Source organism: Cnephaeus nilssonii (genome assembly GCF_951640355.1).
Source record: "Cnephaeus nilssonii genome assembly, chromosome: 16".
NCBI classification, from domain to species: domain Eukaryota; kingdom Metazoa; phylum Chordata; class Mammalia; order Chiroptera; family Vespertilionidae; genus Cnephaeus; species Cnephaeus nilssonii.
In genome coordinates, this window is record NC_137087.1 from 4,280,306 (window position 1) to 4,307,047 (window position 26,742).

Below are 26,742 nucleotides of genomic sequence, written 5' to 3' on the forward strand. Positions count from 1 at the left end.
GCCACTGCCGGCAGCGCAAGCCTTGGGCAGCCCTGGTTACCTAAGCCTTGGGTGGCCCTGGGCAGCTGGGCAGCCGCCATCCAAGACTTGCCTGCACCTTGGGTTGGCCCTGGGCAGCTGGGGGACTGAGGGGACTGGGGGAATCCAGAGACAGGCACGTGGCAAAGTTGGGCCTGCCTGGGGGCATGCCCGGCCTTGCTGCACGCCTGCCGCCCTGGTGGAGCTGAGGAGACTGGGCACCACCATCTTGTGGCTGTGGGTGCCACCATCTTTGAGGGCGTGGCAGTCAATTAGCATATTCCTTCCTTATTGGCTGTGGGCACTGCCATCTTTGCAATGGCGTGAGGGTCAATTAGCATATTCCCTCTTTATTAGATAGGATCTTTTCTCATGCTGTTGAGCATCTTTACCATCATTATTCTGAACTCTGTATCAGATTAATTTCTTACCTTCATTTGATTTATCTCTTCTTCTGGAGAATTCTCTTATTGTTTCATGTGGGGGTTGTTTCTTTGTCTCCTCATTTTGGGTGCCAGCCTCTATGCAGTCTCCACTTTCTGTCGTCAGTTATCAGGGTTCTATCTTGTTTTTTTAATTGATTTTCAGGTTCCAGATAATGTGTCCTCCTTTTGCAAGTCTCTTTCCTGGTGCCTCCTCAGAGCTGCTATATTGATATATTTGTTGAGTAAGAATGAACCTATAGAGAATTTGTATAAGAGCGTATTTGAGCCCAACAAATGACATGTTGGGAAACAAGATCTCAAATGCTTCATGATAGTTACTTTCTTAGAGTAACATTGTAATATAGCTTTTTAAAGGAGATAAGAAGAATGTGATATTTATTTAACATTTTGAGTTTATTTAATGATCTTTTTATCATAAAATTATTGATACTCATAGAAAACATTGAGATTACAAAAAAACAACAACAAACAAACAGAAAACAAAACACATGAAAATGTCACCAAAACCTTGTAATTCTAAATTGGCGGAATATTTTACAGATATGTAAAAATGATATTGTGCGTGTTAAGCCAACTCCCCAAACCAATCTGATTTATGTAGGCATTTTAGTTTTCCTGCTTAGTTTTATGTTAGCTATTCAGCACACTATACATGACCACATAATTCTATTCTACATTCGAAGAATTGGGTCACTAGCCAAAAAAGAATTCCCTGAACAACTCAATCTAGCCAATTAATTGTCTCCTTTTTATGTCTTATTTTGTACTTTTCTGATAATTGGCTGCTCTTTGAACATGACCAGATATAAAGCATAAATGTTTACCATGAAATCTTGAAATTATATGATGGTTCTTCACATCATAAATTTGTTGTTTGTCCTCTGGTGGTGGTTGACTTTATTGTGACAGGCTGGGTGATCTGTGTCATAGGGAACTACTCCCCACTATGTCACCAAGTGGCTTCTTGCCAGACTTCTTGTCCATAGTGCCTGCCTAATGTGGGAGGGTATTTGTTAGTGGCTGAATAACCCAGAGTGAAACCAAGTCATCGGTTTTATCAGAATTTTATCCCTCACTTCACATTTTCTCCTTACAGAAAATGAAAATTCTGCAAGATTCTTTTATATGTTACTAGAGGCCCGATGCACAAAAATTCATGCAAGAGTAGGCCTTCCTTCCCCCGGCTGCCGGCACCGGCTTCCCTCCGGGACCCAGGCTGCTTCCCTCTGGCCGCCAGCCAGCACCCGGGACCCGGCTGCTTCCCTCTGGCCCCAGCTTCATCCAGAAGGACGAAGGACATCTGGTCTAATTAGCATATTACTCTTTTATTATTATAGATTGTTAATCCTCAACCAGAGATATTTTTTCCATTGATTTGTAGAGAGAATGGAAGCAAAGAGGAGAGACAGAGAGAAACATCGATGTGAGAGACACATAGGTTGGTTGCTTCCCGCACACACCCCAATGGGCCAGGGATTGAGCCTGCAACCGGGTTAGGAGAATGAATCCCGTGACCCTTTAGTCTGAAGTCCAACACTCTAACCAGTGAGCCAAACCAGCTAGGACTCTGCAAGATTATTTTATTTATTTTTTAAAATATATTTTATTGATTTCAGAGAGGAAAGGAGAGGGAGAGCGATAGAAACATCAATGAAGAGAGAGAATAATTGATTGGCTGCCTCCTGCACACCCTCCCCCCTAGTGGGGATTGAGCCTACAATCTGGGCATGTGCCCTCATCGGAAATCACCGTGACCTCCTGGTTCATAGGTCAACGCTCAACCACTGAGCCATGCCAGCCAGGCGTCTGCAAGATTCTTTTAAGTAGAAGCAATACACTTCCTGATAGGGACAGTAAATATAGGAGCACACAAAAAGCTTTTAGTTTTTTTTCTATCCATTAAAGTGTAAATGAACATACTGGGGGAAACTCCAGCATATATTATTAAAATGATAAATTTTATTAAAGACAAATACATTTATGTAAATTTCTTAAAAACTCAGCTATTCAAAAGTTCTCCCTTTTTTAAAAAAAAAATCCTCACTAGACGATATTTTTTTCATTGCTTTTCAGAGAGTGGAAGGGAGGGAAGGAGGAAGGGAGGGAAAGTGAGAGAGACAGATAGAGACATCGATGTGGGAGAGACACATTGAAGAGAAGTTCCATAATGATTCCTATGTGGAGGACTTGTTTAATAGGAATCCTTTTCTACTTGACATAGGGCTCTTATTGGACCTTTAGGTTTTAGTTCAGATGCGATAACTTGTATTTGCCTTAAAGCCCTTGTGGTTTGCCAATAAATCCCAACAAGGTACTCAAGGCTGTCAGTATCTGGTCACATTCAAGCACATATTCATTAGTACTTGCTGATACTAAGTTATGTTTTGGAGGTGTTTTCCGTTTCTTAGAGATTTATTTTGTTTGTTTTTTCTTTTAGAACTAATGGACATTGCTTTGCCATCATAGAAGAAGATGACCAGGGAGAAACCACATTAGCTTCAGGATGTATGAAATATGAAGGATCTGATTTTCAGTGCAAGGTAAGACTTCATTGGGGCCCGTTAAATAAAGAAGGGAGGGGCCCGTAGAAAGGACCAGCTCCCTCAGAGAGGTGCCGTCTGCACAGTGCGTTATGTTCTTCAAGCAGATATATTTGGGAAGCTTAGCTCTTGCTGCAAGTGACATGATTGTGGTAATTGAAGTTCCCAAGAACTTAAAAAAAGTTTTAAATCATCCTCTTTCTAAATGGTTGTGGCTGTAAAAAACGACACTGTCACATTTATTTGTAGATTAAAAAATTGAAAAGACTGTAAGGTGATGGGCACTAACCTTTGTATCTCTCTGAGACAACTTAGAAAGCTAAGTCCTAGTGAGGAAATGTCAGTGGAGTATTTTAACAGCAGCAGCGAGGGGGCCAGAGGGCTGGTAGTAGGTTATGAACAGTCTGTGGGCTCTGGGTTAAAACCTAATCTCTTCAGAAGTCTGTGTAGTAATTTTGCTCCAGAGGAACCTGTGAATGTTTTTGAAAAGCAGCTCCAGATAGAATTGTTTGTACACAAATTTAAGCCTTGGCTATTTTAGAAAATTATTTGATTTAGAAATTCTCAGGATTGATAGAAACCTTAAAAGTTACATGTTTCAACTTCTCAGCTAATGTTTGTGAACCTCCTTTCTCCCCCGCCCCCCCCTCCCCCCACACACACACCCACACACACACAGCACATCCCATCCATTTTCTGTCCTTCATCTCCAGGGATAGGTCTCGGCACCTCCCAGATCACCTATTTCATCTGTAAGATGATGGCTTAATCCTGAGAAAGCTTCTCCTCCCAGTGACTACAAATCTCTCTTCCTTCCTCTTTGGGCCATAGAGAACAAATAGAAGCCCTCTTTAATATGGTGGGCTTTTATTGATGAAGAAAGGGTTTTTTGTCCTGCTTTCCTTTCCATATGTTCTAGTCTTTGCCCATGAAAAAAATAGTTCCAGTGACTTCAGCTGTTCTTATATGACCAGCTTTAGTTATTCATGCTACAGTTTTCAGTGTAATAGATAGAATTGATTGTGGTCTGACCAGGAGAAGGGAAAGTAACTCCTTTCCCTTTTTCTAATACAGCCAACTCTCATGGTAGGTGTGTGTCCCCCCGTGTTCTTGAAACATGGAGCTTTCTGTCTGCTGAAGTGCCGCATCTGTCACTACTGCTGACCCTCACCTCTTCCATTCGTTATTGATGCAGGTGGTTGCCTGACACAAATAAGTAGATGGAAAGGGAAGGAGTTTTGTTATGCAGTTGTCACTTATCTATGTTAAATTTCATCTTAATAGAATTAGTCCTTTGCTCTAATTTGTCAAAATTTGGGAGCATGCTGATTTGTTTTTTCTTCAGTCAATTTTTATGCCATTTGCATATTTATCAACCACACAAGATGCGTTTTTTAATCCCTTGAGAAGTACTGAAGAAAGCTGTGGTTCGAGCACTGAGCTCAGCAGCAGCACCCGTGTGTCTTGCAGGCCCCACAACTAGGCATGTCCCAAACTGAATTCGCTAATAAGTTAGTTGCTAAACTTGACAGTCTGTGCAAGTCCATACCCTGCCTCATACTAGTAGTGAACTTCGGGCAAGGGGTTTCACTCTTGTTTTCTCATTCATCACGTAGTTGCTTTAAGGGTCTGATGAGATACCATTTATGTAAAGAGTTTAGCACAATTGGCATGTAGTAAGGGCTTAATAAATGTTGCTCTCCCATATTGATGATGTAACTGAGCTGTCCTTAAGCCAGGCTACACATATTCCTGGATACACACAGACTACATTACACGAGGATCACACAGACACATGGATGCTTTTAAGGGAATTAGTTTACAGATCCTAAACTTCCATAGGTCCAGTTGCTTAATACTGATCTGCCTCAGAACAGCCTGTCAAGCAGTTTCTCTTCTTCCTCTCTTTCACAGTCACCCTTTCACAGTCTGCAGATCAAAGGGCCTGGAAGATAAAACTTCAGGTTACTGAGCAGGGCTGCAGTGTGAAAAAATCTCAGTATCACTGTGAGATATCAATTATGTTTGCCTATCAGGTGGTTTTCAGTTTTTGCTTTCAAACAAATTGCTTTGATTATTGATTTGGGCCCGGCCGGCATGGCTCAGTGGTTGAGTATCAACTTATGAACCAGGAGGTCACAGTTCAATTCCTGGTCAGGGTACATGCCAGGGTTGCTGGCTCGATCCCCAGTAGGGGTTGTGCAGGAGGCAGCCTATCAATGAGTCTCTCTCATCATTGATGTTTCTATCTCTCTCTCCCTCTCTCTTCTTCTGTGAAATAAATAAAAATATATTTCAGAAAGTAATTTTTGGTAATAGTATCATTTTGGGAGTTCAGCATATGATTAGAATGTCTTTAAAGAATTATTATACAGCTCGGCTGGTGTGGTTCAGTGGTGGAGGGTTGACCGTGTACCAGGATGTCAGAGCCCAAGCAGGGTTGTGGGCTCGATCCCAGCAGGGGGTGGACAGGAAGCAGCCAATCCATGTTGATTTTTTTTTTTTCCCTCACGGATGTTTCTATCTCTCTCCCTCTCCCTTCCTCTCTCTCTAAAATCAATAAAAACATATCTTTAAAAAAGAATTGTTTTACAATGTTATAACAAACTCCTCCATTATCATCTTTTTGTTTATGTGAGCAAAGTATCTTACTACTGACCCCCAAAAACGGAAATAGGAAAACATGGGTAAAATTAATGCTGAACCTTCTCATTCTAACAATAAGTAATATTTATCCATGAATTTAAGAACTAATTTCATCCATCACATACCTTTCCAAATACTATATTACTAGGGCATAATTATTATGGGAGATGTGTCAGCCTAAAACTATGTGAAGGATACATTGTTTTTCAGAACTCTTGTAGGGGTTGTACAAGCAAGACATTTTCCCTTCGCTTATCTAACTTTCTGTGTGTCTCACCAAATATCACGAGCCCTTTCCCCAGCACTTAGTCTGAGGAGAACAGCTCTTTTCATCTCACCTGAGCCTTTCCCCAGAGTGTCACACATTGCCAGGCCGGGATCAGAGCAGCTTCAAGTGAGAGCCGCTCGCTTTGCCCAGGTTTTCCCTGTAGGATGGACTTCTTCTCAGAAACTGCTCTGCTATTCCTTTTCATTTGGCTTTGGTTCCTTTTTCAGCCCCACTTCTCTCCCCTCCCCTCCACGCTCACTACATACCCCATTCCATGAATGCCAAGCGAGTTCTCCCCACCAGGATTTGTTGCCCACATAAATCTGGAGATGCAAATGGACTTGGCTGGAAAAAGGGAATGGGGAGGGTGGGAATGGGAAAGGTTGTGTCATCCAACTTCATGCTCTGGCACACCTGACTTTGCCTGCCCGGTTACCTGTATAGGAAAGATGTGAGGTAGGGCTGATGTTACTTGTTCTTGTTGAAACCACATTCAGTCTTGCAGGGGTTTGCAAGCATTTTTAACTTTTTCTAGAATCTTGACTGGGATCCATCCCAAGATTACTAGAAGCAGAATTCATTTTTTGAATATTTACTGTTTTCATTGAACACTTGGTCTGTTGTAACTCATTTTCTCCCCTGGTCCTGGAAGACAGACATTTTTTATCCTCCATTTTTAAGCAAAGGAAAATAAAGCCCAGCAAGAAGTAAGTTTATTGCTCATGGTCACAAAGTTAAATAAGTGGCAAAGCAAGGATATAAGCTATTTTATTCCAAAGCCCTTGCCTTTTTCATAATACCATGCTGCCTCTAATCTGTTATTGGCAAGGTGTACTTTCTTTCCCTTTTAAAGAAAGGCAATACAACATTTAGCTATCTAGTTTCCAACAGTCCTTGTCTTTAAATCATACCTGTCTTTCTGCCATCTCACAAGTGTGCTCATCTTCTGATATAACACACCTAGGTTGGAAGATAGGGATTCACACAACTGGGATGTCAGCTCCCACTTCCTGGTGTTTGCTCTTCCTTCTCCATGCTTATCATCATTTTTGATAGAGAAGACTGGAACAAAACTGAAGTTGAAGAATTGTGCTTTTTTTTCTTACCTACTGATTTGTCAGCAGTACACCATTGCCGGTCTGTCTTCCAGCCCTGGTATTTCTTTCCATTTTCTCTCCTTAAGGCTAAGCTCATTCCGGACTGCAGCCGTCATGGGCCTCTTCTTGGATGCTTGGCGCTTCTTTTGCTCACTGTTAGTTGTGCACTCTGCATTCCATCCTTCAGGGAGGTGGTTGTCTTCAGATCTGGGGTTATTCCAGAGTCACAGGTGTAACTCCTAACATTTTTCTCTTTCTCTTCCTAATCAATTGTGAAAAGTAAAAAATTTAGTAAAAAGGTACAGCTTGTCCTTTTGGAGGTTTCCAGTGTTCTTGACCCATCTTCTCCGACAGAATCTCAAGTCATGGACTTAATATATCCACACTTTTAAAGTGATACCTGATTATACTGAGATTTTACCTTCTGACCACCTGATATTAAAAATCGCATGGTCCATTCCTGCTTCTGTTCTGGCTACTTTTATAATGACAAAAAAATTCCTTAGGTCCAGAATGGTAGTTCTCCCAGGTAGTACCGAAATGTCCGCATCAAGTGAAGGACTGGTCTAATAATATATTATTAGTTAAATAAAACTTCACACACAGTTTTTGATATCTGTTCCCATGACTGCAGCCTTTTCTCTGGGCTTATGTTCTGATCTGTTAAGGATACATGGCATCTCATATCTGCTTGGTGGTCTCTTAGAAGCTCTCAGGAATATTGTTTTGTATTTTGCCCTTTCTTTCGTCACCACATAGGCGTCCACGTGCTTCCACGTCAGGGCATTACTGCAGCATGGCTGTTCTGTGCGGCATCTGCAGCCTTCTCCCTCTCCCACTCCCCTCACGGTGCTGTCTGTGGCCTGGGACGCTCCACGGTTTAGTTTGATCTTGTTTGATCCATCGACGTCTCAGCACCTCTAAGCGCCCATGCTTCCCTTCTGGTTTATCACTGTAGTAAATGTTTTACCCATGCTTTTTAGAAAAATAGCTCAGGACAAGACTTTTTTTTTTTTTCCTAAATTAAGAATGCCAAAGTTTGATGGAAAATACTTAAAGCTTTTGTTTGTCTATAATTAAGTTATGGTTTAGTTCTAACACACCATCCACATATATAGGCTCTCCTTAGGAGAAACCATTTTAGCCCAGCTGGCAGGCTCAGTGGTTGAGTGTTGACCTATGAGCCAGGTTTGATTCCCAGTCAGAGCACATCCCAGTATGGGGCGTGCAGGAGGCAGCCAATTAATGATTCTCTCTCATCACTGATGTTTCTCTCTCTCTCCCTCTTCCTTCCTCTCCGAAATCAATAAAAATATATTTAAAAAATAAAAATAAAAACCATTTTACAGTCTTCACTACTATAAACTATTTCAGCACAAATTATAATTGTTAATGATCTTTTTTTGCACATAAAATGTTCAGGTGCTTTTCACCCACTGAATTAGAAATTGTATTTTAATGAATATTTAATATTTTTCATTATCAACTTAATATATCAAATTATTTCTAATTTTATCATTCTTCTTCTAGGATTCACCAAAAGCCCAGCTTCGCCGGACAATAGAATGTTGTCGGACCAATTTATGTAACCAGTATTTACAACCTACACTGCCCCCTGTTGTTATAGGTAAGTTAGCAAAGAAAAGCAGGATTTCAATTTTTAGTAAAATATTTTCTCTGCTTTTAACAATATACAAATTTTCTAGAATTTAACACTACAAGTGATTTTTTTCTTTTAATAAGATGTGAGAAAAAGACAATGTGTTTATTCATTGTTTGCTTTCACTGGCAGGTCCGTTTCTGGATGGCAGCATTCGATGGCTGGTGGTGCTCATTTCTATGGCTATCTGCATAATTGCTATGATCATCTTCTCCAGCTGCTTTTGTTACAAGTAAGAAGATAATTATTTTGATGCAAAATATTTTGTTGAATAGTAGGTATAAATAGTTGTTCTTAAAGCCAATGGGCAGAAATTGTCGATTGCTAACTGTAATTTAGAAGCCGTTCCTTGTCTTCTCTGTTTGTCTCCTTAAATTAACTGTATTATACTTTTCTTACTTGTTGTTGTTAATCCTTACCAGAGGATATTGCTTTCCAGAAAGACTGGGAGAGAGGAGAGGCAGAGAGAAACATCAATGTGAGAGAGTCACATCGATTGGTTGCCTCCAGCACACACTTCGAATGAGGCCAGGGATCAAGCCCACAACCAAGGTAGGTGCCCTTGACCTGAATTAAACCCAAGACCCTCAGTCCGTGGGCCAATGCTGTATCCACTCACCCAATCCAGCCAGGGCACTTTTTTTAAGGTAAAGGAGGATCTCACTATCAATCAATTAATTAGACATAACTTTATACTTGTTATGTCATGGGTAGTTATGACTTTCTTATTTATGGAATATTCAACTTTCTTATATCTGAATGTTTAAACCAGTGATGGGCAACCTTTTGAGCTTGGTATGTCAAACTTCGCCAAAAAACTGAGCATAACTCGGATAGTGTGTCACTTTGAGGAAAAAACTAACTCCAAGACTCTAGTCACAAATGTTTCATCCTCAGGAGCAGCAAATGTTTCATCCTCGGCATGCGGCCGCGTGTCATCAGAAATGGCTACGTGTGTCAGTGCTGACACGCGTGTCATAGGTTCGCCATCACTGGTTTAAACCCAGTTCCAAAAAACCAGTGATATTTTTTATTGATTTCGGAGAGGAAGGAAGAGGGAGTCTCTCTGATAGAAACATCAGTGATGAGAGAGAATCATTAATTGGCTGCCTCCTGCACGCCCCATACTGGGATGTGCTCTGACTGGGAATCAAACCGTGACCTCCTAGTTCATAGGTCAACACTCAACCACTGAGCCCTGCCAGCTGGGCTAAAATGGTTTCTCCTAAGGAGAGCCTATATATGTGGATGGTGTGTTAGAACTAAACCATAACTTAATTATAGACAAACAAAAGCTTTAAGTATTTTCCATCAAACTTTGGCATTCTTAATTTAGGGGGGGGGAAAAAGTCAAGTCCTGAGCTATTTTTCTAAAAAGCATGGGTAAAACATTTACTACAATGATAAACCAGAAGGGAAGCATGGGCGCTTAGAGGTGCTGAGACGTCGATGGATCAAACAAGATCAAACTAAACCGTTTCTTTACTTATTTGGGGCTTAAGAATTGTTTTATTCAGTCATGATTTCAGAAGAAGTTGCTAAAAGAGAAGAGTAATAAGAGGAAGACATGAATTTCAAAAATAAAACATTATCTTACTGACATAGATTCAGAGAGATTAGTGGAACAGGTTATTAAACCCATAAATAGATACAACTATATAAGGAAATTTAGTATAAAGACAACATTTCAGATCGTTGAGGAAAAGATGGATTAATAAGTAGATTTGGGAGTCGGTAGCTATATTGGGGGGAAAGTGAAGTTGAATCAATTCCCTACATGGGAATAAATTTTAATTAGATTGGAGCTAAATATATACAAATGAAATGATTAAAGTAAGAGGAAAACCATAGCGGAATTTAAAAAAATAATCTCAGAGGGTGAAGACCTTTGTGAGTCTGACACAAAATGTAGAAACAAACAATAAAATCCGTAGGCCATGGCAGGGAGCTCAGTTGGTTAGAGCATCGTCCAGTCTCCATGCACCAAGGTTGGGCACATAAAAAAATCAACCAATGAATGCATAAATAAGTGGAACAACAAATCGATGTCTCTCTCTCCCTCTCTCCCCCTCCCTTCCCTTTCTTCTCTCTCTAATATCAGTAAATTAAAAAAAAACTTTTAAGCCCTTAAAATTAAAAAAGAAAATATTGATGTCAATTACCCAAAAATAAAATTTTATTATGTGGCAGAAATCACCATAAACGATTAGAAGACAACTATCAGTGAAAAAACATTGGCAGCTCATATTTCAAAGAATGGATTTCTCAAATATAAAGAACTTATATAAGTCAGAAAGAAAAAACATCTATCAAGTCCCTGGGAAAATAGGCCACAAAAATGAACATATGATTTATTCAAAAAGAAATATATGTGGCTCTTAAAAATTAAAAGATAACTGAAGAATGCCCATAATATGAAAAATACAAATTAAAATCATACTGAGATTGTTTTTCATCTATTATACTGGCAAGGATTTAAACGTTTGCTAGTCGGTCTTTGAGATAAGAGGCAACTTGGGCCTACTGCTTATTTACTTTTGCTCCCCCGACTCAACAGCAATAGTTTTTAACTTCTTTGTCCAACTAGGACAAGGAGCACGGAAAGTAACAGCAAAATCTTTGGGACCTATGAAACATGTAAGTGACTGCAGACCTAAAATATTGGAATCCCAGGCTAGAAATTGAAAGCCAGGAAGCAGCCAGTTGATACTATAGAATTCCCCAAGAAGTTCAGGAATTGGTAGTCCCAGTTATCTGGAAGTGAAACAGAGAGTGGCAGTAAAACCAAGAAAATTACTTAAAAGTCTGATTTTAGAAAGTCAGAAGCTGTATTGACGGTTATCTAATACTGCATTAAGAAATCACTCCTAGCCCTAGCTAATTTGGCTCAGGAGATAGAGCATCGAACCATGTACTGAAGAGTCCTGGGTTCGATTCTGTTTAAGGACATATACCTCCATTGCAGACTCAATCCCCAGCCCTGGTTGGGGTGTGTGCAGGAGGCAACCAGTGGATGTTTCTCTTGATGTTTTTCTGTCTGTCTCTCCCCCTCCCTTCCACTCTCTAAGAATCAATAGAAAAATATCCTCCCGTGAGGATCAACAACAAAACCAATCACTCCTAAACTTGTGGCTCAAAACAACAGTTATTATCCCTCACCGTTTCTGTGGGTCAGGAATTGAGTGACTTGTCTGGTTGGTTCAGCATCCCACCTGACGGCTGGGCTGGAGTTGGTAGAGCACCTCCCACGGTAGCTCACCTCCGAGGCTCAGAAGTTGGCAGGCGATCTTGTTCCTGTCTGGGAGCCTCTGCACAGAACTGCAGAGTTCTCACAGCTGCCGCAGAGGCCTGGCTCCCTGCAGAGGGAGTGACCTGAGACCAAGGAGGAAGGCAGTGCTGTTCAGGACACAGACCAGCGATTTTCCGCTGGGCGCTGCGAGAATGTTTCAAACACGCAGTACCTGACCATTTAGTCGGGTACGGACCTCTTTTCTCTTAAGTTGTCAAATTGGAAATTGACAGCAGCCAACACAACAGTAGCCATTTGGTGTGAATGAGTCAGACTTATATCAATATTTTTTTCAGATCAGCAAAAAATGGAACATTTTTTTGGTGTGCCACAGAATTTTAGTGATTAGTTTATGCACCATGAGATGGAAAAGGTTGGAAATCGCTGGTCTCAACTCAGAAGTCCATCCTCACTTCTGCCATGACCTGTTGGTCCCTGGGCCAGGCCTGTGCACTGTGGAGGGAAGTCAGCATGGCGTGCGTCCCGGGAGGATCTTCACAGGCCTCAGACATCGAGCTCCCTGCTCCTATTCTGAGTAACTTGTGACTTCCCTACCATCTCCCCAACAGAAGGCTAGAAGTATGTTCTGTGGAAAGAACAAAAGTAAGGTTCTCAACTGTGGAACCCTGCTATGGAGGGTGAGGTATTATAGTGAAAGCACTGAGGTCATGTGAACATTTTGTACTGATTGGTGGGTCCTCAACCCTCCCAGAACCCCGCCACCAGGCTTGTTCCCTCAAGACAACAGATGGGAAGATTCTTCTCAGGGAAATCCAGGTAGCCCAGGAGAAAACCTAGCTATGCTGACATGAGCGTCCCATGAAGTGGCCCGGGCAGATGGCCATCCAGGAGGCCTGTGGGCAGTAAGGCCTCGCACTAAGAGCTGCGAAGGGCAGTGAAGGACTTTGGTCCCTGAGAAATAGGGAACAAGCGAGGTGAGTGATGGCTGCCTGGAGTCCGGCATGAGAGCTCTGGCTGTGGGACACAGAAGCCCTAGTAGCCCTGCCGTCTGGATGGAGGGACAGCGGAGAGGGGGGAGCACAGCTTGGAGCTCACAAGACAGAGCTGGACAGGAGAGCCTTGCAGAGAGGCTGGAGCCCCGCAGAAGGTTCCTGTCACGTATCCAGCAGATCAGCGAGTACGGGTGAGGAAACGATGCAAGGCTGGGAAGCGGGTCTGTCCCACCAGCTGTGAGGCTTGAAAACCCGTAGCTCCCCAGGCACTGGTTCGAGTACTGAGAGGGTCTGGCCTCAGTATTGGCGAGTAAGGAGACCTACACTAAACATGGCTCTGGTCCTACCTCAGAAACAAGACCCAAAAGGATCGGGCCTTTTTCAGATAGCTACGTTCTCAAATGAAGCCCAAGAGCATGTGTGCAGTTACAGAAATGGCCAGCACCCAACAAGTAAAACTCAGTGTCTGCTATTCAATTAAACATGGCCAGGCATGCAAAAAGGGGGGGATACAACCTAGAATGAGAGGATAGTAAGCATTCAGTACCACTGACCCAAGTTTAGGATTAGCAGACAAGGGCATTAAAACAGTTATTATAACTGCATTTTTTATATTCAAAAGTTAGAGACATAAAAGTTATTTTAAAAGATCCAACTCAAACTTCAGGAAATGAACTCTATTGTAGTACCTGAGATGAATTGTGTCTGTGTCTGTCCCCCTCCCTTCCACTCTCTCTAAAAATCAATGGAAACATATTATTGGGTGAGGATTAAGAACAACAACAAAAAAAAACTTAAAAAACTAAGTACTATTGAGCTGTGGCACTTCAAACAGGAGGGTGTGTGTGTGTACACACACACACACACACACACACACACTGTTCCTTTAGGTTCCCATTATAGTTTTAAACTAAGTATTACAGAGAATCTCATGACTGCTCTGTGTGTTTAGCTTTTGAATTTTATGTACTAGTTTTATTTACTTGAAGACCAATTATTGAGTAGAGATTAGTAATTTAATGAATCATTTACATTTAGCTCAGCTTTAACAAGACACAAATTTCTATCTATAGCAAGCCATAAAAGATTAAAGTTAAAGAGGGGTATATATTTCTACATGTTGAGATTACTCTCTTACGTATTTCATTAACATTTTCTTTTTTTTCTGATAACTCTTGTTCTAATCCAGAAAAATTTGCAAATTTATTCTTCTTGAATCTGACTTACATTCATGATAACATAGTCCTCAAAATTAGTGCCTTTTCCAAAACCTCCTCTCTAGCTGTCACCTCCTTTCATTCTGGAGTAGTTGCCATTTCTGCTCCATCTGGCAGCTCTTTGTACTTCCCTCTGACATGGAATTTCTATCATTTTTTGTAAGTGATTTCTTTGACCCTTAAAAAACTGGGTAGAGCCCATGATCCACACCTAAAGCATTTACTACTTTCACCTAACATTTTTTTATTTGTTTACTTGTTTATAATCATTTGCCTAAAGTCTGCCTTTCCCATTGGACAGGAACCTCAGTGATAGCAGAGGTTAACTTGTTCATTGACATTGATGATGGCTAACTGATAAATTACCACTTTTCTGTTTAAGTATTAAGAATGAACGTAGTGGCCCTGGCCTGTGTGGCTCATTTGAAGTGCAAATAAATACTTGAAGAGGTTGAGTGTCGACCCATGCACCCAGATGTTGCCGGTTCAATTCCCAATCATGGCACAAGCCCAGGTTGCAGGCTTTATTTCCAATGTGGAGTGTGCAGGAAGCAGCTGGTCAGTGATTCTCTCTCATCGTTGATGTTTCTATCTCTCTGCCTCTCCCTTCCTTTCTGAAATAAAAATATATTTAAATAAAAATATATTTAAAAAATAATAATGAACATGGTGAATTGGTGTGTCCTCCATCCTTGGCACACAGTAGATACTCATTAAGTTTTGTTGAGAGAGAAAACCAAGATGGCGGCATAGGTAAATACCTGAACTGCTGCCTCGCACAACAATTTCAAAACTACAATTAAAAGACAAAACAGACATCATCCAGAACCTCAGGGAGGCTGGCTGAGTGGAAATTCTACAACTAGAAGGAAAGAGAAAAGCACACTGAGACTTAGAGGAGCTGCGGAAGGCAGAGGTATGGAGGCGTGCGCGTGGAGAGGGCTCAGCAACTGAGTACACGGCTGGCTTTCTCAATCGGGAGGGAGACAAAAGCTCCCGACTGCTCTGAACTCCAGTTCCGGGCGAGACTCTGGGGACCCAGACTCATACGGAGAGAAACTGGACTGTCTGACATCAGGCCGGAACACAAGGGCGGCTTTTTCTCAGAGGTGCTTGCAGCGATTACCGCGGGACACTGAGACCCAGGGGCCTCTTAGGGCAGGGCTGATGGGAAGCCATTGCTATTTGCTCCGCCCTGAGACTCCAGCCCTGCCAATCTGAGCACAGAAGCTTTTGCATATGAATGGCCTGGTCCTTTGAATTCTAAACTTACCTAACAAACTGCAGCTGAGTCAGTGAGACCCAGAACATCCAAAAGAAGTCCCAAGGTCCTGCAGCAGCTTGCATTGCTTCACAGCTGCACCTCATCTGGGCACCTCCAAACCCCAAACAAAGAGGAGGAATCTGCAGATCTCTCCGTAGCTCCTGCTGGGTGGCCTCAGGCAGAGACTAAATTAGCACCTCCTTGGAGATCTAAGAGCCACTGTACCCAGGGGTCAGAGTGGGACCATCCAGATTACAACTCCTCAGATCCATAAGAGACACACTCAGGGGGCAGACTCAGTGAGCACCAAAGCCCCACTGAAGCAAGTCTTATAAGGCTGTCTCCAGCACAGAAGTTCTCCCATCGTAGACACAGCTGATCCTCACAGCGAATTGGCCTGGAGGTCAATTTTTCCCAGTGATACCAACAACAATCAAGACATAACTACCACAAGACTGTGCACACAGCCCACAAAAGGGTGCACCAAGAGTGTCCACCTCAGGTGACTGGGGAGGCTGAGCCACTGGGCCCTATAGGATACCTATCACACAAAGCCACTCTATCAACTCAGGGAAGCAGCCAAAATGCTGAGACAAAGAAACAGGTCACAAATGAAAGAAATGGAGGAAAGCAAACTACTGGATATAGAGTTCAAAACCATGGTTATAAGGTTTTTCAAGAATTTTCTAGAAAAGGCTGATAAATTTAGTGAGACCCTTGATATGAACAAGGACCAACTAGAAATGAAGTATACACTGACTGAAATAAAAAATAATATACAGAGATCCAACAGCAGACTAGAGGATTGCAAGAATCAAGTCAAAAATTTGAAAAAAAAGCAAAAATCACCCAACCGGAAAAGCAAAAAGAAAAAAGAATCCAAAAATATGAAGATAGTGTAAGGAGCCTCTGGGACAACCTCAAGCGTACCAACATCCGAATTATGGGGGTGCCAGAAGAAGAGAGAGAGCAAGATACTGAAAACCTATTTGAAGAAATAATGACCGAAAACTTCCCCCACCTGGTGAAAGAAATAGACTTACAAGTCCAGGAAGCGCACAGAACCCCAAACAAAAGGAATCCAAAGAGGACCACACCAAGACCATCATAATTAAAATGCCAAGGGCAAAAGACACAGAATATTAAAAGCAGCAAGAGAAAAACAGTTACCTACAAGGGAGCACCCATACAACTGTCAGCTGATTTCTCAACAGAAACTATGGAGGCCAGACGGGAGTGGCAAGAAATATTTAAAGTGATGAATAGCAAGAACCTACAACCAATATTACTCTACCCAGCAAAGCTATCATTCAGAATTGAAGGTCAGACAAAGAGCTTCACAGATAAGAAAAAGCTAAAGGAGTTCATCACCGCCTAACCAGTATTATATGAAATGCTGAAGGGTATTCTTTAAGAAGAGGAAGAAGAAGAAAAAAGTAAAGATAAAAATTATGAACAACAAATACATATCTATCAACAAGTGAACCTAAAAATCAAGTGAATAAAAAATCTGATGAACAGAATAAACTGGTGAATATAATAGAATCAGGGCATAGAAAGGGAGTGGACTGACAATTCTCGGGGGGAAAGGTGTGGGGGGTGCGGGAAGAGACTGGACAAAAATCATACACCTATGGACGAGGACAGTGGCGGGGGGGTAAGGGCAGAGGGTGGGGTGGGAACCCGGTGGAGGGGAGTATGGGGGGGAAAAAAGAGGAACAATTGTAATAATCTGAACAATAAAGATTATTTTTTTTAAGTTTTGTTGATTACCATCAACCTCCCCTTGACCTGGAATGTGTGCTTAGAAGCAGTATCACAGATTAATTTATCAGATACAAAGCCCACTTCCAGCTTTATAATAGGCACAACATGCTCACTGGTATTAAAGGATATCTCAGTCCCACTCAATTCAGTATGAAAAATGCATGATTTTGAAACTAAAGTAATTGCAAAAAATATTGCCAAGTAATGTTCCATATAATAAAAATGATAAACATTTTTTGTGTACCTAAAAAAGAAGCTGCCAATCAGCTTTAAAGTGATAAAAAGAAGAAAAAAGACCTTTATATTCGTGTTTGTTTTTATCATTTTCAGCACCCTCCATTTATTTGTTTAGTTCCAAGTTTTAGGTCCAAGTTTTCATTTGGTGTATTCCTTCTGTCTGAAGAACTTCCTCTTAATTTCTTGCATGTAGGTCTACTGGCCACTGGAATTCCTTGTCTTCTGGTTTACATGGTTTCTTTCATAATTCTTTGGTCCACTGTGTGTAATTTTTTTCATGGTTTCTTCTAAGGCTTTTTCCTTCTCTTTGGTTTTAAACAATTTGAGTACAGTATATTAAGGATATGCGTGTTTCTTTTTTGGTATTTACTCTCATTTGAGATCACTGAGGTTATTGAAATGTATGGCTTGATGTCTTTCATTATTTTGCAAAATTGCCGTCTATTATCACTTCAAATACTTTGTTCCTTTAGCTCTTTCTTCTTTTGAGATTCTGGTTGCACATATTTTAGATTACTTGATATTATCCCACAGCTCTTTTATTCTGTATTGAGTTTTTCTCATTCTTATTCCTCTTCGGTTTTTTTTATTTCAGGTAATTTCTATTCTGTTTTCAAGTTAGCTAGTTTTTATTTTCCTCAACTGTGTCCATTCTCTGATGAGTCTGTCACAGGAATTCTTCATCTTTGACATTGTTTTATTTCTAGCCATTCCATTTGACTCGATCCATTTCTCTGCTGAAAATTTCCATCTTTTTAGAAGGCTGGTCCCCTTTTTCTGCTAGGTGCTTTGCCATTTTAGTTGTGGTTATTTTAAGGAACCTGTTCAACGTGAGTCATCTCAGACTGGTCCTATTGATTGATGGCCTTAACTCCTGACAGTGGTCTGCTTTTCCTTGCTTCATAACTTTTGGTTGAATGTTGTACATCATGTTTAGAATAATAGACTGAGATTTAAAATACACACACACACACCTAAAAACGGGCATGCCTCTTCTCTTGACATGAGTGTTTTGGGTTGTGAGTCAGCTGATTAAGAGGTGAATAGGGCTTGGACTTTGTCTAATGTTTGGGCCTGTGCCCTCAGTGCAGCACAGGTTTCACACGCCCTTGGGGCAGAGGGTCTGACGTTACGTTCTGCTTGGGGCCAGGGTTTGGGTGCAGGGGTTTTTCTCTATTTCTGCTAACCCTCTCTGCCTTCGCTGCACGCCTGCCCACAGCAAGGCTCTCTCATCCTTTAGCTCTCGCCCAGAGTCGCCTGCTGAGCATGTTCCTTCTGGTGTGGGGCACGGGGGAAAGGGGCGGAGGGAATTCTGGTCCTCAGGGCAGGCTTCTGTGTTGTAGACCTTCAGGAGGAGATGTTCTTAGAGTCCTGACCCTTCCTCAGCATCAGTGGCTCTTTGTCTGGTGGGAGCAGGGAAGTGTGGCCTCCACATTCCTGGAGGGAGAGGGGTTTGTTCTCCTCTTTCCCAGAAATAATGGGTCTTGGCCTGTGTCCTAAAGGTGGAGTGGGGGGAGGGTTAGCAGGAAAGCAAAAAATAACCATGGAATACAGTGAGATCCATGTGTGGACAGCGTTTACCTAGTCCTCGGTGTGGAGACATTGAATGCTGACCTGAACAAGTACTGTGCTTATGACTATTGGGAGGATCTAAGGATGAAAGTATTTCTGTTTGTGGAAGGGCTGGGGCTATTAAATGTTGAGTTAAATCCTCATCTTCCACAGTTTGAAGTCAGTAGTTAAAGCCTAAGACTGAAAAACTGAAAAAGTTAGCATAAGCATGTTATTTAGAAATAAAGAGGTAAATGTGAAGCAAATCAGCTTAGAAAAGTTGAAAATGTTTGATTTCCAGAAGTGCAAAATGGATGGGAAAAGATGAGATGAGATGGGTAGGAACTGTTGTTTGGTTACTCGGCCACGGAGAACTGCAGTGAGTCCTCACGTAATGTCCATAGGTTCTGTGACTTGTACGTGAAACAAAGTATAATTAAGTCATTTTACCAAACACTAATTGATATAAACAAGAGTTAAGTTCCTGTGGCATCTCATCAATGCTACAACGAAACGTTATTTGAGGACCTGCTATATATAACTTAATAGACAAATACAGAAAGAACTTGGATAAAATTAAAAACAATGTTCTGAAAGTTTTATAACAAGGGTGTGGATGAGAGTATGGGGAAATGGGCACTTTCATACAGTGGTGGAGAGAGAATAACCTTCAAGATCAGTAGAGCATTCCATCAAAATTCCAAATTCAGTTCTAACTTGTACTGCAGATGTGCCGGAAATGTCTTTCATTTCAGCCGTGGGGAGTAAGACTGTTAGGATGGGAAAAGGCCTTTCTTTGTCTTTTCTGTGGCCTTCCGCAGTTTATGAGACGCACCTGGCAATTAAACCCCAAGATTGTTAGCTCCTCTAATTCAAACAGCCCCTCCGTTCAAACTGAGGGACAAGATAAGCTATAAACAATCTAAATGTTACCAGTAAGGGAATGGTTAACAGGCATATGATGAAATACTGTTTAGCCATTAAAGAAAACAGAGGCCATTTATGCATTGCTATGGAATGATCCCTCAGAGAGAAAGCTAAGTGAAAAAGCAGGAGGTGGTATACTACCATTTCTGGAAGAAAAAAGAACAAGGGACATGAGCCCCAGTGTGTGTGTTTTTGTTTGAATATCATGTCTCCAGAAGGTCACCTAAGACACTGGAACTAGTTCTAGCTCTAGGTCCTTCTCGGAGATGAAGCCGGGGGCCTGGGGATGGCGGGAGGAAGCTTTCTCACTGTGCACCCTTTTGTGCCTTTTGAATTTTAAACCATTTGAGTCAGTTACCCATATTAAGTTGTAAATATAAAATTATAAAAATGGTCAAATATGTTCATATGGTAAGTAATTTATTCTCGGATTTTTGTTCTGTACTGTAAGTTCCAAATGGATTAAAGGGCTAAGTGAGAATCTCAATTTTTAAACCTTGAAAATGTATTTATGACATTAGGCGTTGGGAAGGTTGTCTTAAATAGGACACAAAAGCATATATCAAAAAAAGAGGAAAGTTTGATGAATTTAATTTGACAACATTAAAATTTAAAACTGACATAAAACACCATAAAGGGAATGATATGACAATGTCAACCGAGAGAAGACTGTTGTAACACATAATTATCAAAGATTTAGTATCCAGATTATGTAAAGAACTACGAATTAATCAGAAAAAAATGGGTAAATCACCCCAATTGAATAATGTGCATAAACAATGAATAGGCAGTTCGAAACTGAGCTGTGAAAAACAAAATTCCAGCCTCCCTCATAATCAAACAAAAACAAGTTACTGTTTCATCGCCCTCAGGTTGACGAAAGTCAGAACTGTGGCAGTTCCGGTTTAGGGTGGAATGTGGGGTGTTGGGCTTTGGGAGATTGCATTTTTGGTGGAAGTATAAAGGAGAGCAGTTTAGTGGATGTCAATAAAATTGAAAGTATGTGTACCTTCAAGAAATTTTATGCATCTGCACAAGAGACAGGCACAGGAATGGCTTTTACGGCCCTGTTTATATTAACAAACTTTTTGGAAATAACTAAAATATGGCAGCACAGTAAGTTGTAGCAAATTCCTAAGAGGATTACGAGGTGCCCGTTAAATTATTTCCCTGACAGAATAGTAATGACTAAGACCATGGATTTCTGATTTGGCCTCTGGGTTTGGATCCCAGCTTCTCCTCTTGGCCAGCTGTGCAACTGGGCAGATGAGCCTGGGGGCCACTGGTCACTCATTGTAAAATGGGAACGTAGTGCTTACCTCTTAGGAGTTTTGTGAAGATGAAGTGAGTCACAGAACAATGCCTGTCACACACGGCTTCAAAAAAATTAGCTGTTATTTTTTATAAGTATCAACATGAATAAATATGTAGAACATGAGGGTTATTTTGTTTTTTCACTCAGAAGCAAGGTGTAAATTATTACTACAACATGCCATTTATGTAAATTTGTATCCAGAGAAACAATGTTGTTTATGAATACCTACAGTTATGGTAAAAGTATAGCTACATTATTGGAAAGATAAATCACTTCTAGGATAGAACTTGTTAGGAGTACAGGAAGGCAGTGGAGTTACCAGGCTGGAGCTTCAGATATTGCTAATGTTTATTTCTTTTCAATATATCTAAAATAATGTTAATATTTATTAAATTTAAATGGTATACACAAGTGTCAAATAAATCTCTACCTTCCTATATGTTTAAAATATTTCATAATTTGGAATTTTAAAAAGAGAAGCCTTCGAAAATACAAGAGTGAATGAAGAGGACTTGTTTGATTTCTTTTCCATACACTTCTTTTTCCTTTTTTAAAAAGTGGAAATATATTTATTGTTCATTTTGATACTGAATGAACTAGGTGTACCAGTTAATAATGCGGATTTTTTTTCAATAGGTGGAGTTACATATATGTTGATATATATGTGATTTGATATGTATGCTACTTTGTTTTATTGACAGAAGCTTGAAAACTTCATGTCAGATTTTCTGAAGGTGTTAACATCATAGATATTTTTACGCTTAAAAATATCGAATTTCGTGCCAAAAAAAGGGAGCATTTGCGGGAAGTTTTAATTCATTACTTTATTTTGAAGAAAAAGTTATCATGTACTTCGGGGAGTTTATGGTGAACATGCTCCATCTCAAGATACTTGTGAACGCTGGTTTAAACGCTTTAAAAGTGATGATTTTAATGTGAAAGACAAAGAACATCCAGGTCAACCGAAAAAGTTTGAAGACCAACCATTACAAGCATTATTGGATGAAGATGCATGTCACACTCAAAAACAACTTGCAGAAGGATTAAACGTTGCTCAGCAAAAAATTTCCAATTGTTTACAAGCAAAAGGAAAGATATTTTTTAAATTTCTTTATTGATTAAGGTATTATATATGTGTCCTCATCCCCCCATTACCTTTCCAACCCCTCTCTCCCCACCCCCCCAGGAAAGATTTTAAAGGAAGAAAAATGGGTGCCACATCAACTAACTGAACGAAAGACAAATGGAAAACCGAAAAGTCATCAGTAAAATGTTGCTTCAACTGTACCAAAGAAAGTCTTTTTGCATCAAATTGTGACTGGCGATGAAAAGTGGATTTATTTTGAGAATCCCAAATGCACAAAATCATGGGTTGATCCAGGTCAACCATCAACATCGACTGCAAGGCCAAATCTCTTTGGAAAGAAGACAATGCTCTGCGTTTGGTGGGATCAGGAAGGTGTGGTGTATTATGAGCTTCTAAAACCAGGTGAAACCGTTAAGACTGATCGCTGCCGACAACAAATAATCAATTTGAACCACGCTTTGATCGTAAAACAACCAGAATGGGCCAGAAGACACCGAAAAGTAATTTTGCTTCATGATGACGCACCATCACACACTCAAAACCAGTTAAAGACATGTTAAAAGATCTTGCCTGGGAAGTATTAACCCACCCGCTGTATTCACCAGACCTTGCTCCTTCAGATGACCACTTGTTCCGATCGATGGCACACGCACTTTCTGAGCAGCACTTCAAAACATACGAAGAAGTGGAAAATTTGGTCTCTGAATGGTTTGCCTCAAAACAAGAAAAGTTCTATTCGGACGGTATCCACAAATTACCTGAAAGATGGGGGAAATGTATAGCTAGTGATGGACATTACTTTGAGTAAAAGCACTTTTGATGTTTCTCTTGAAATTATCCGTGTTTTCTTTTATTACAAAATCCACCATTATTAACCGGTACACTTAGTATTCTTACAAATTCAAATAAAAATACTTGTGTAAAGTAGAAAGTTTATATTCCTACATCCCCAGAAAAACTTAGTTACAACTTGCTATATATCCTCTCTGAACTTTGTAGACATATATGTGTGTGTGTGTGTGTGTGTGTGTGTGTGTGTGTGTATCTGTAATTTAAAACATTGTAGAGTCACATCAACATGCTGTTCTTTTTATTTGTCTTTCCCACTTGTCCAAGCAGCACTCAGGTTAGAATGGCAGAGCCCCTTCTGGAGGTTCTGTTGGCAGAGGCATGTTGTCTGGGCTAAAGCTAATTTTGATATGATCCTATCTGAAGGAAGAATAATGCTGTTGACAACCTTTAAATTTTATAGTTTTAGGATTTTAATGTAGATTATTTTCTGCTTTTTGAAAAGACATTATTGCAAGAGCATCTCAAGCAGACGTCGTTACAATCGTGACTTGGAACAGGATGAAGCGTTTATCCCCGCGGGAGAGTCCCTGAAAGACCTCATTGACCAGTCGCAGAGCTCTGGCAGCGGTTCCGGACTGCCTCTGCTGGTAAGATGGGCATCTGTGGAAGCAGAGAGTCACAGCAGGGTGATGGGGCGTGGTCATGACAGGGTGATGGGCGTGGTTACGATCGGTGCCTGATCAGGACAGGCTATGGGTGCATGGTTAGGACAGCCTCGGGAGCATGACCGCAAGTGTATTTTCCTTCTTAGTTAGAAAGATGACTGCAGTAATGCAAGATGAAATTAGTCAAAAATAAGAAATATGAAACAAGGAAAATGGGCAAGTAAGGTTAGGAAAGGAAGTGTGGTCATGGATTGTTACATAAGTGCTGGAGTCAGCTCACAAGCTTTGCTCTAACAGCCATTCTGAAGGTGAATCAGGTGTGTGACTCCTGGACTATTCCGATTCTTAACTCAAAAGGAAGTTTCTCCCACAGACCTTCACAGAGAAGACACTTCTCACAATGCAATACCATATATGAGTAATTACAAGAGGGTTATATGTAAGGAAATACTCAAGGTTAGGGGTTGAGAGGACCCTTATGATAAACACCAGATATTCAGGTAGATATTTATTTGTTTAATTACACTTGTTTAAATACATTCATCTCTCATTTAACTGAACTAAATATTTTCTGTAATTGAATTGGAAAGGTGTAAAGTAAAATGGTCTTTACATACAGACAACATAATTGTGTAAAAAACCTCAAGGATGATACCATAAAGCTAAGACAACCAATAAGTGAGTTCATCAGAAAACAAGGTCATTGTACAAAAATTACTGAAATCATGTACACTGGCAAAAAAACAATTAGGAATTAAAATTATAAGAGCTGTATTCACTAGAAGTAGCATTAAAAATTAAATATTTTGCAAGAAGCTTACCAAAATTATTTAAGACCTGTACACTGAAAATTAGAAAACATTGCCAAAACAAATCAACACAGCCCTAAATAAGTCGAGATGTATATCCTGTCTGTGAATCAGTATTAAGATGTCCGTTTTCCTAAAATTGATGTGCTGACTCTGACATTTAATATTCTAATGTAGAAAAACCCAGAGTCTGTAATGTCCAAAACGACTGAAGTCTCAACTGACTGGAAGTCAGTCCTGCAGTCAGTGCTGGGTTGCCATGGCGACCCAGCACTGACTGCCGCTGGTTCGGGCATGGCGACCCAGCACTGACTGCTGAGGGGTTCGGGCGTGGCGACCCAGCACTGACTGGATCAGGCCCGGAGAGAGCCCCGAAGAGAGAGGCAGGGTCTGATCCGCAGCCTCTGTGGCAGCTGTTGATCAGCTTTTGCCTCTCTCTTTCTCTCCAGGCTTCACCGTCAGCTGCGCTTCTATTTCCCGGCCTCCACGGAGGCTGCTGATCAACCCCGCCTCTCTGATCAGGCCCAGAGATGCTGACTAGCATAGAAACTGACCAATCAGAACCAAATCTGGGTGAATTGTGAGGAGCCAATGGCTGTCTAGGAGGTAGAGCTTTTGATGCTGACTGGCATAGAAACCGACCAATCAGACCCAAATTGGCTGGCAGGGGAGGGCAGTTGGGGGTGAGATCAGGCCAGCAGGGGAGAGCAGTTGGGGGCGATCAGGCATGCAGAGGCAGTTAAGGGTGATCAGGCCGGCGGGGGAGGGCCGTTGGGGGCAAGATCAGGCCAGCAGGGGAGGGCAGTTGGGGGCAACCAGGCCGGCAAGGGGAGGCAGTTGGGGGTGAGATCAGGTCGGCAGGGGAGGGCAGTTGGGGGTGAGATCAGGCCAGCGGGAGAGGGCAATTAGGGGCGATTATGCAGGCAGGCAGAGGCAGTTAGGGGTGATCAGGCAGGCAGGCAGGTGAGCGGTTAGGAGCCAGTGGTCCCAGATTGTGAGAGGATGTCTGACTGCTGGTTTAGGCCCGACATCCCCCAAGGGGTCCCCGATTGGAGAGGGTGCAGGCTAGGCTGAGGGAACACCCCCCCCCCCCATGCACAAATTTTGTGCACTGTGCCACTAGTGGAAATATAAAGGACCAAAAGAGCCAAAACAACTTTGACAAAGAAGAACAAAGAGGATTCACAGCCCGATTTCTGGACTTAATGTAAAGCCATGTAACCACCATGGTGCTGCATAAAGATAAGGCGGGAAGGGGAGTTTCAGTGAAAGGCATGGAGAGCCTGGCAGTGGACATGCATATATGTAACCAACTGATTTGGGAGCCAGAGTAATTCAGTGGGAGAAAGACCGTCTGTACAACATGGTACAGGAAAAATTGGGCATCTGTTAGCTGAAAAGTAAATCTCAACCCTTACCTTACTCCATACACAAAATTACCTTGAAATGGATCATAGACCTAAATGCAAAAGTTGAAGTATAAAACCTTTACAAGAAAATGTTTTAGAAAATTATTGTGACCCTTGAGTTGAGCACAGATTTCTTAGGAAATCAAAAGGCATAAAGCAGTTTTTAAGATGATAAATTGGGCTTTCTCAAAATGTAAAACTTGTCTTATTTAGAAGACACTGTTAAGAACATTAAAAACCAAATCACAAATTTGTGTTGCAGAATATATAAAGTACTTTTACAACTCAGTAGTAAGACAATTCATTTTTTTTAATGGACAAAAGAGTTGAATAGACACTTTCCCAGAGAAGATGTGAGAATGGCAAATAAGCATATGAAAATATAGCATCATTGGGGAAACACAAACTAGCACAATAAGATGTTACTGCACATCCACAAATATGGCCAAGACTGTGGATGTCAGCTGGCAGTCTCACATTGATGATTAAAATACAAAACGGAGATATCTACAGGGATTAAAAATGGTAGCAGAATAGAAGGATTCTACACAGACATGCTCCCAGGAACAAGCTGGAATTACAACTGAAATACAGAAAGGCTTCCTGAATAATCAACAGAAAAGTCACAGGAGAGAACCCTGATTGATACCCAAGGACCGAAGGTGGAGAACGCATAGAGACTGGTAGGAGGGGCAGAGGAGCAGAGGGCTGGCTGGGCACCCATAGTCAGCAACTGAAGTCCTGGAGAGATAGCTCAGCTGTGGGGAATTGCCACTGAAAACTCC

General features: G+C 41.2%; 1 protein-coding gene across 2 annotated transcripts in view; it reads left to right on the top strand.

The window, feature by feature from the left end:
• BMPR1A (bone morphogenetic protein receptor type 1A) overlaps nt 1-26,742 on the top strand; it is a 182,797-nt gene that overhangs the window by 142,900 nt on the left and 13,155 nt on the right. For both annotated transcript variants that reach the window (XM_079794314.1, XM_079794315.1), the window contains 4 exons: nt 2,902-3,004; nt 8,546-8,642; nt 8,808-8,907; nt 23,577-23,721. In XM_079794314.1, the coding sequence (XP_079650440.1) occupies nt 2,902-3,004; nt 8,546-8,642; nt 8,808-8,907; nt 23,577-23,721 (445 nt within the window). The remainder of the gene's footprint in view (nt 1-2,901; nt 3,005-8,545; nt 8,643-8,807; nt 8,908-23,576; nt 23,722-26,742) is intronic.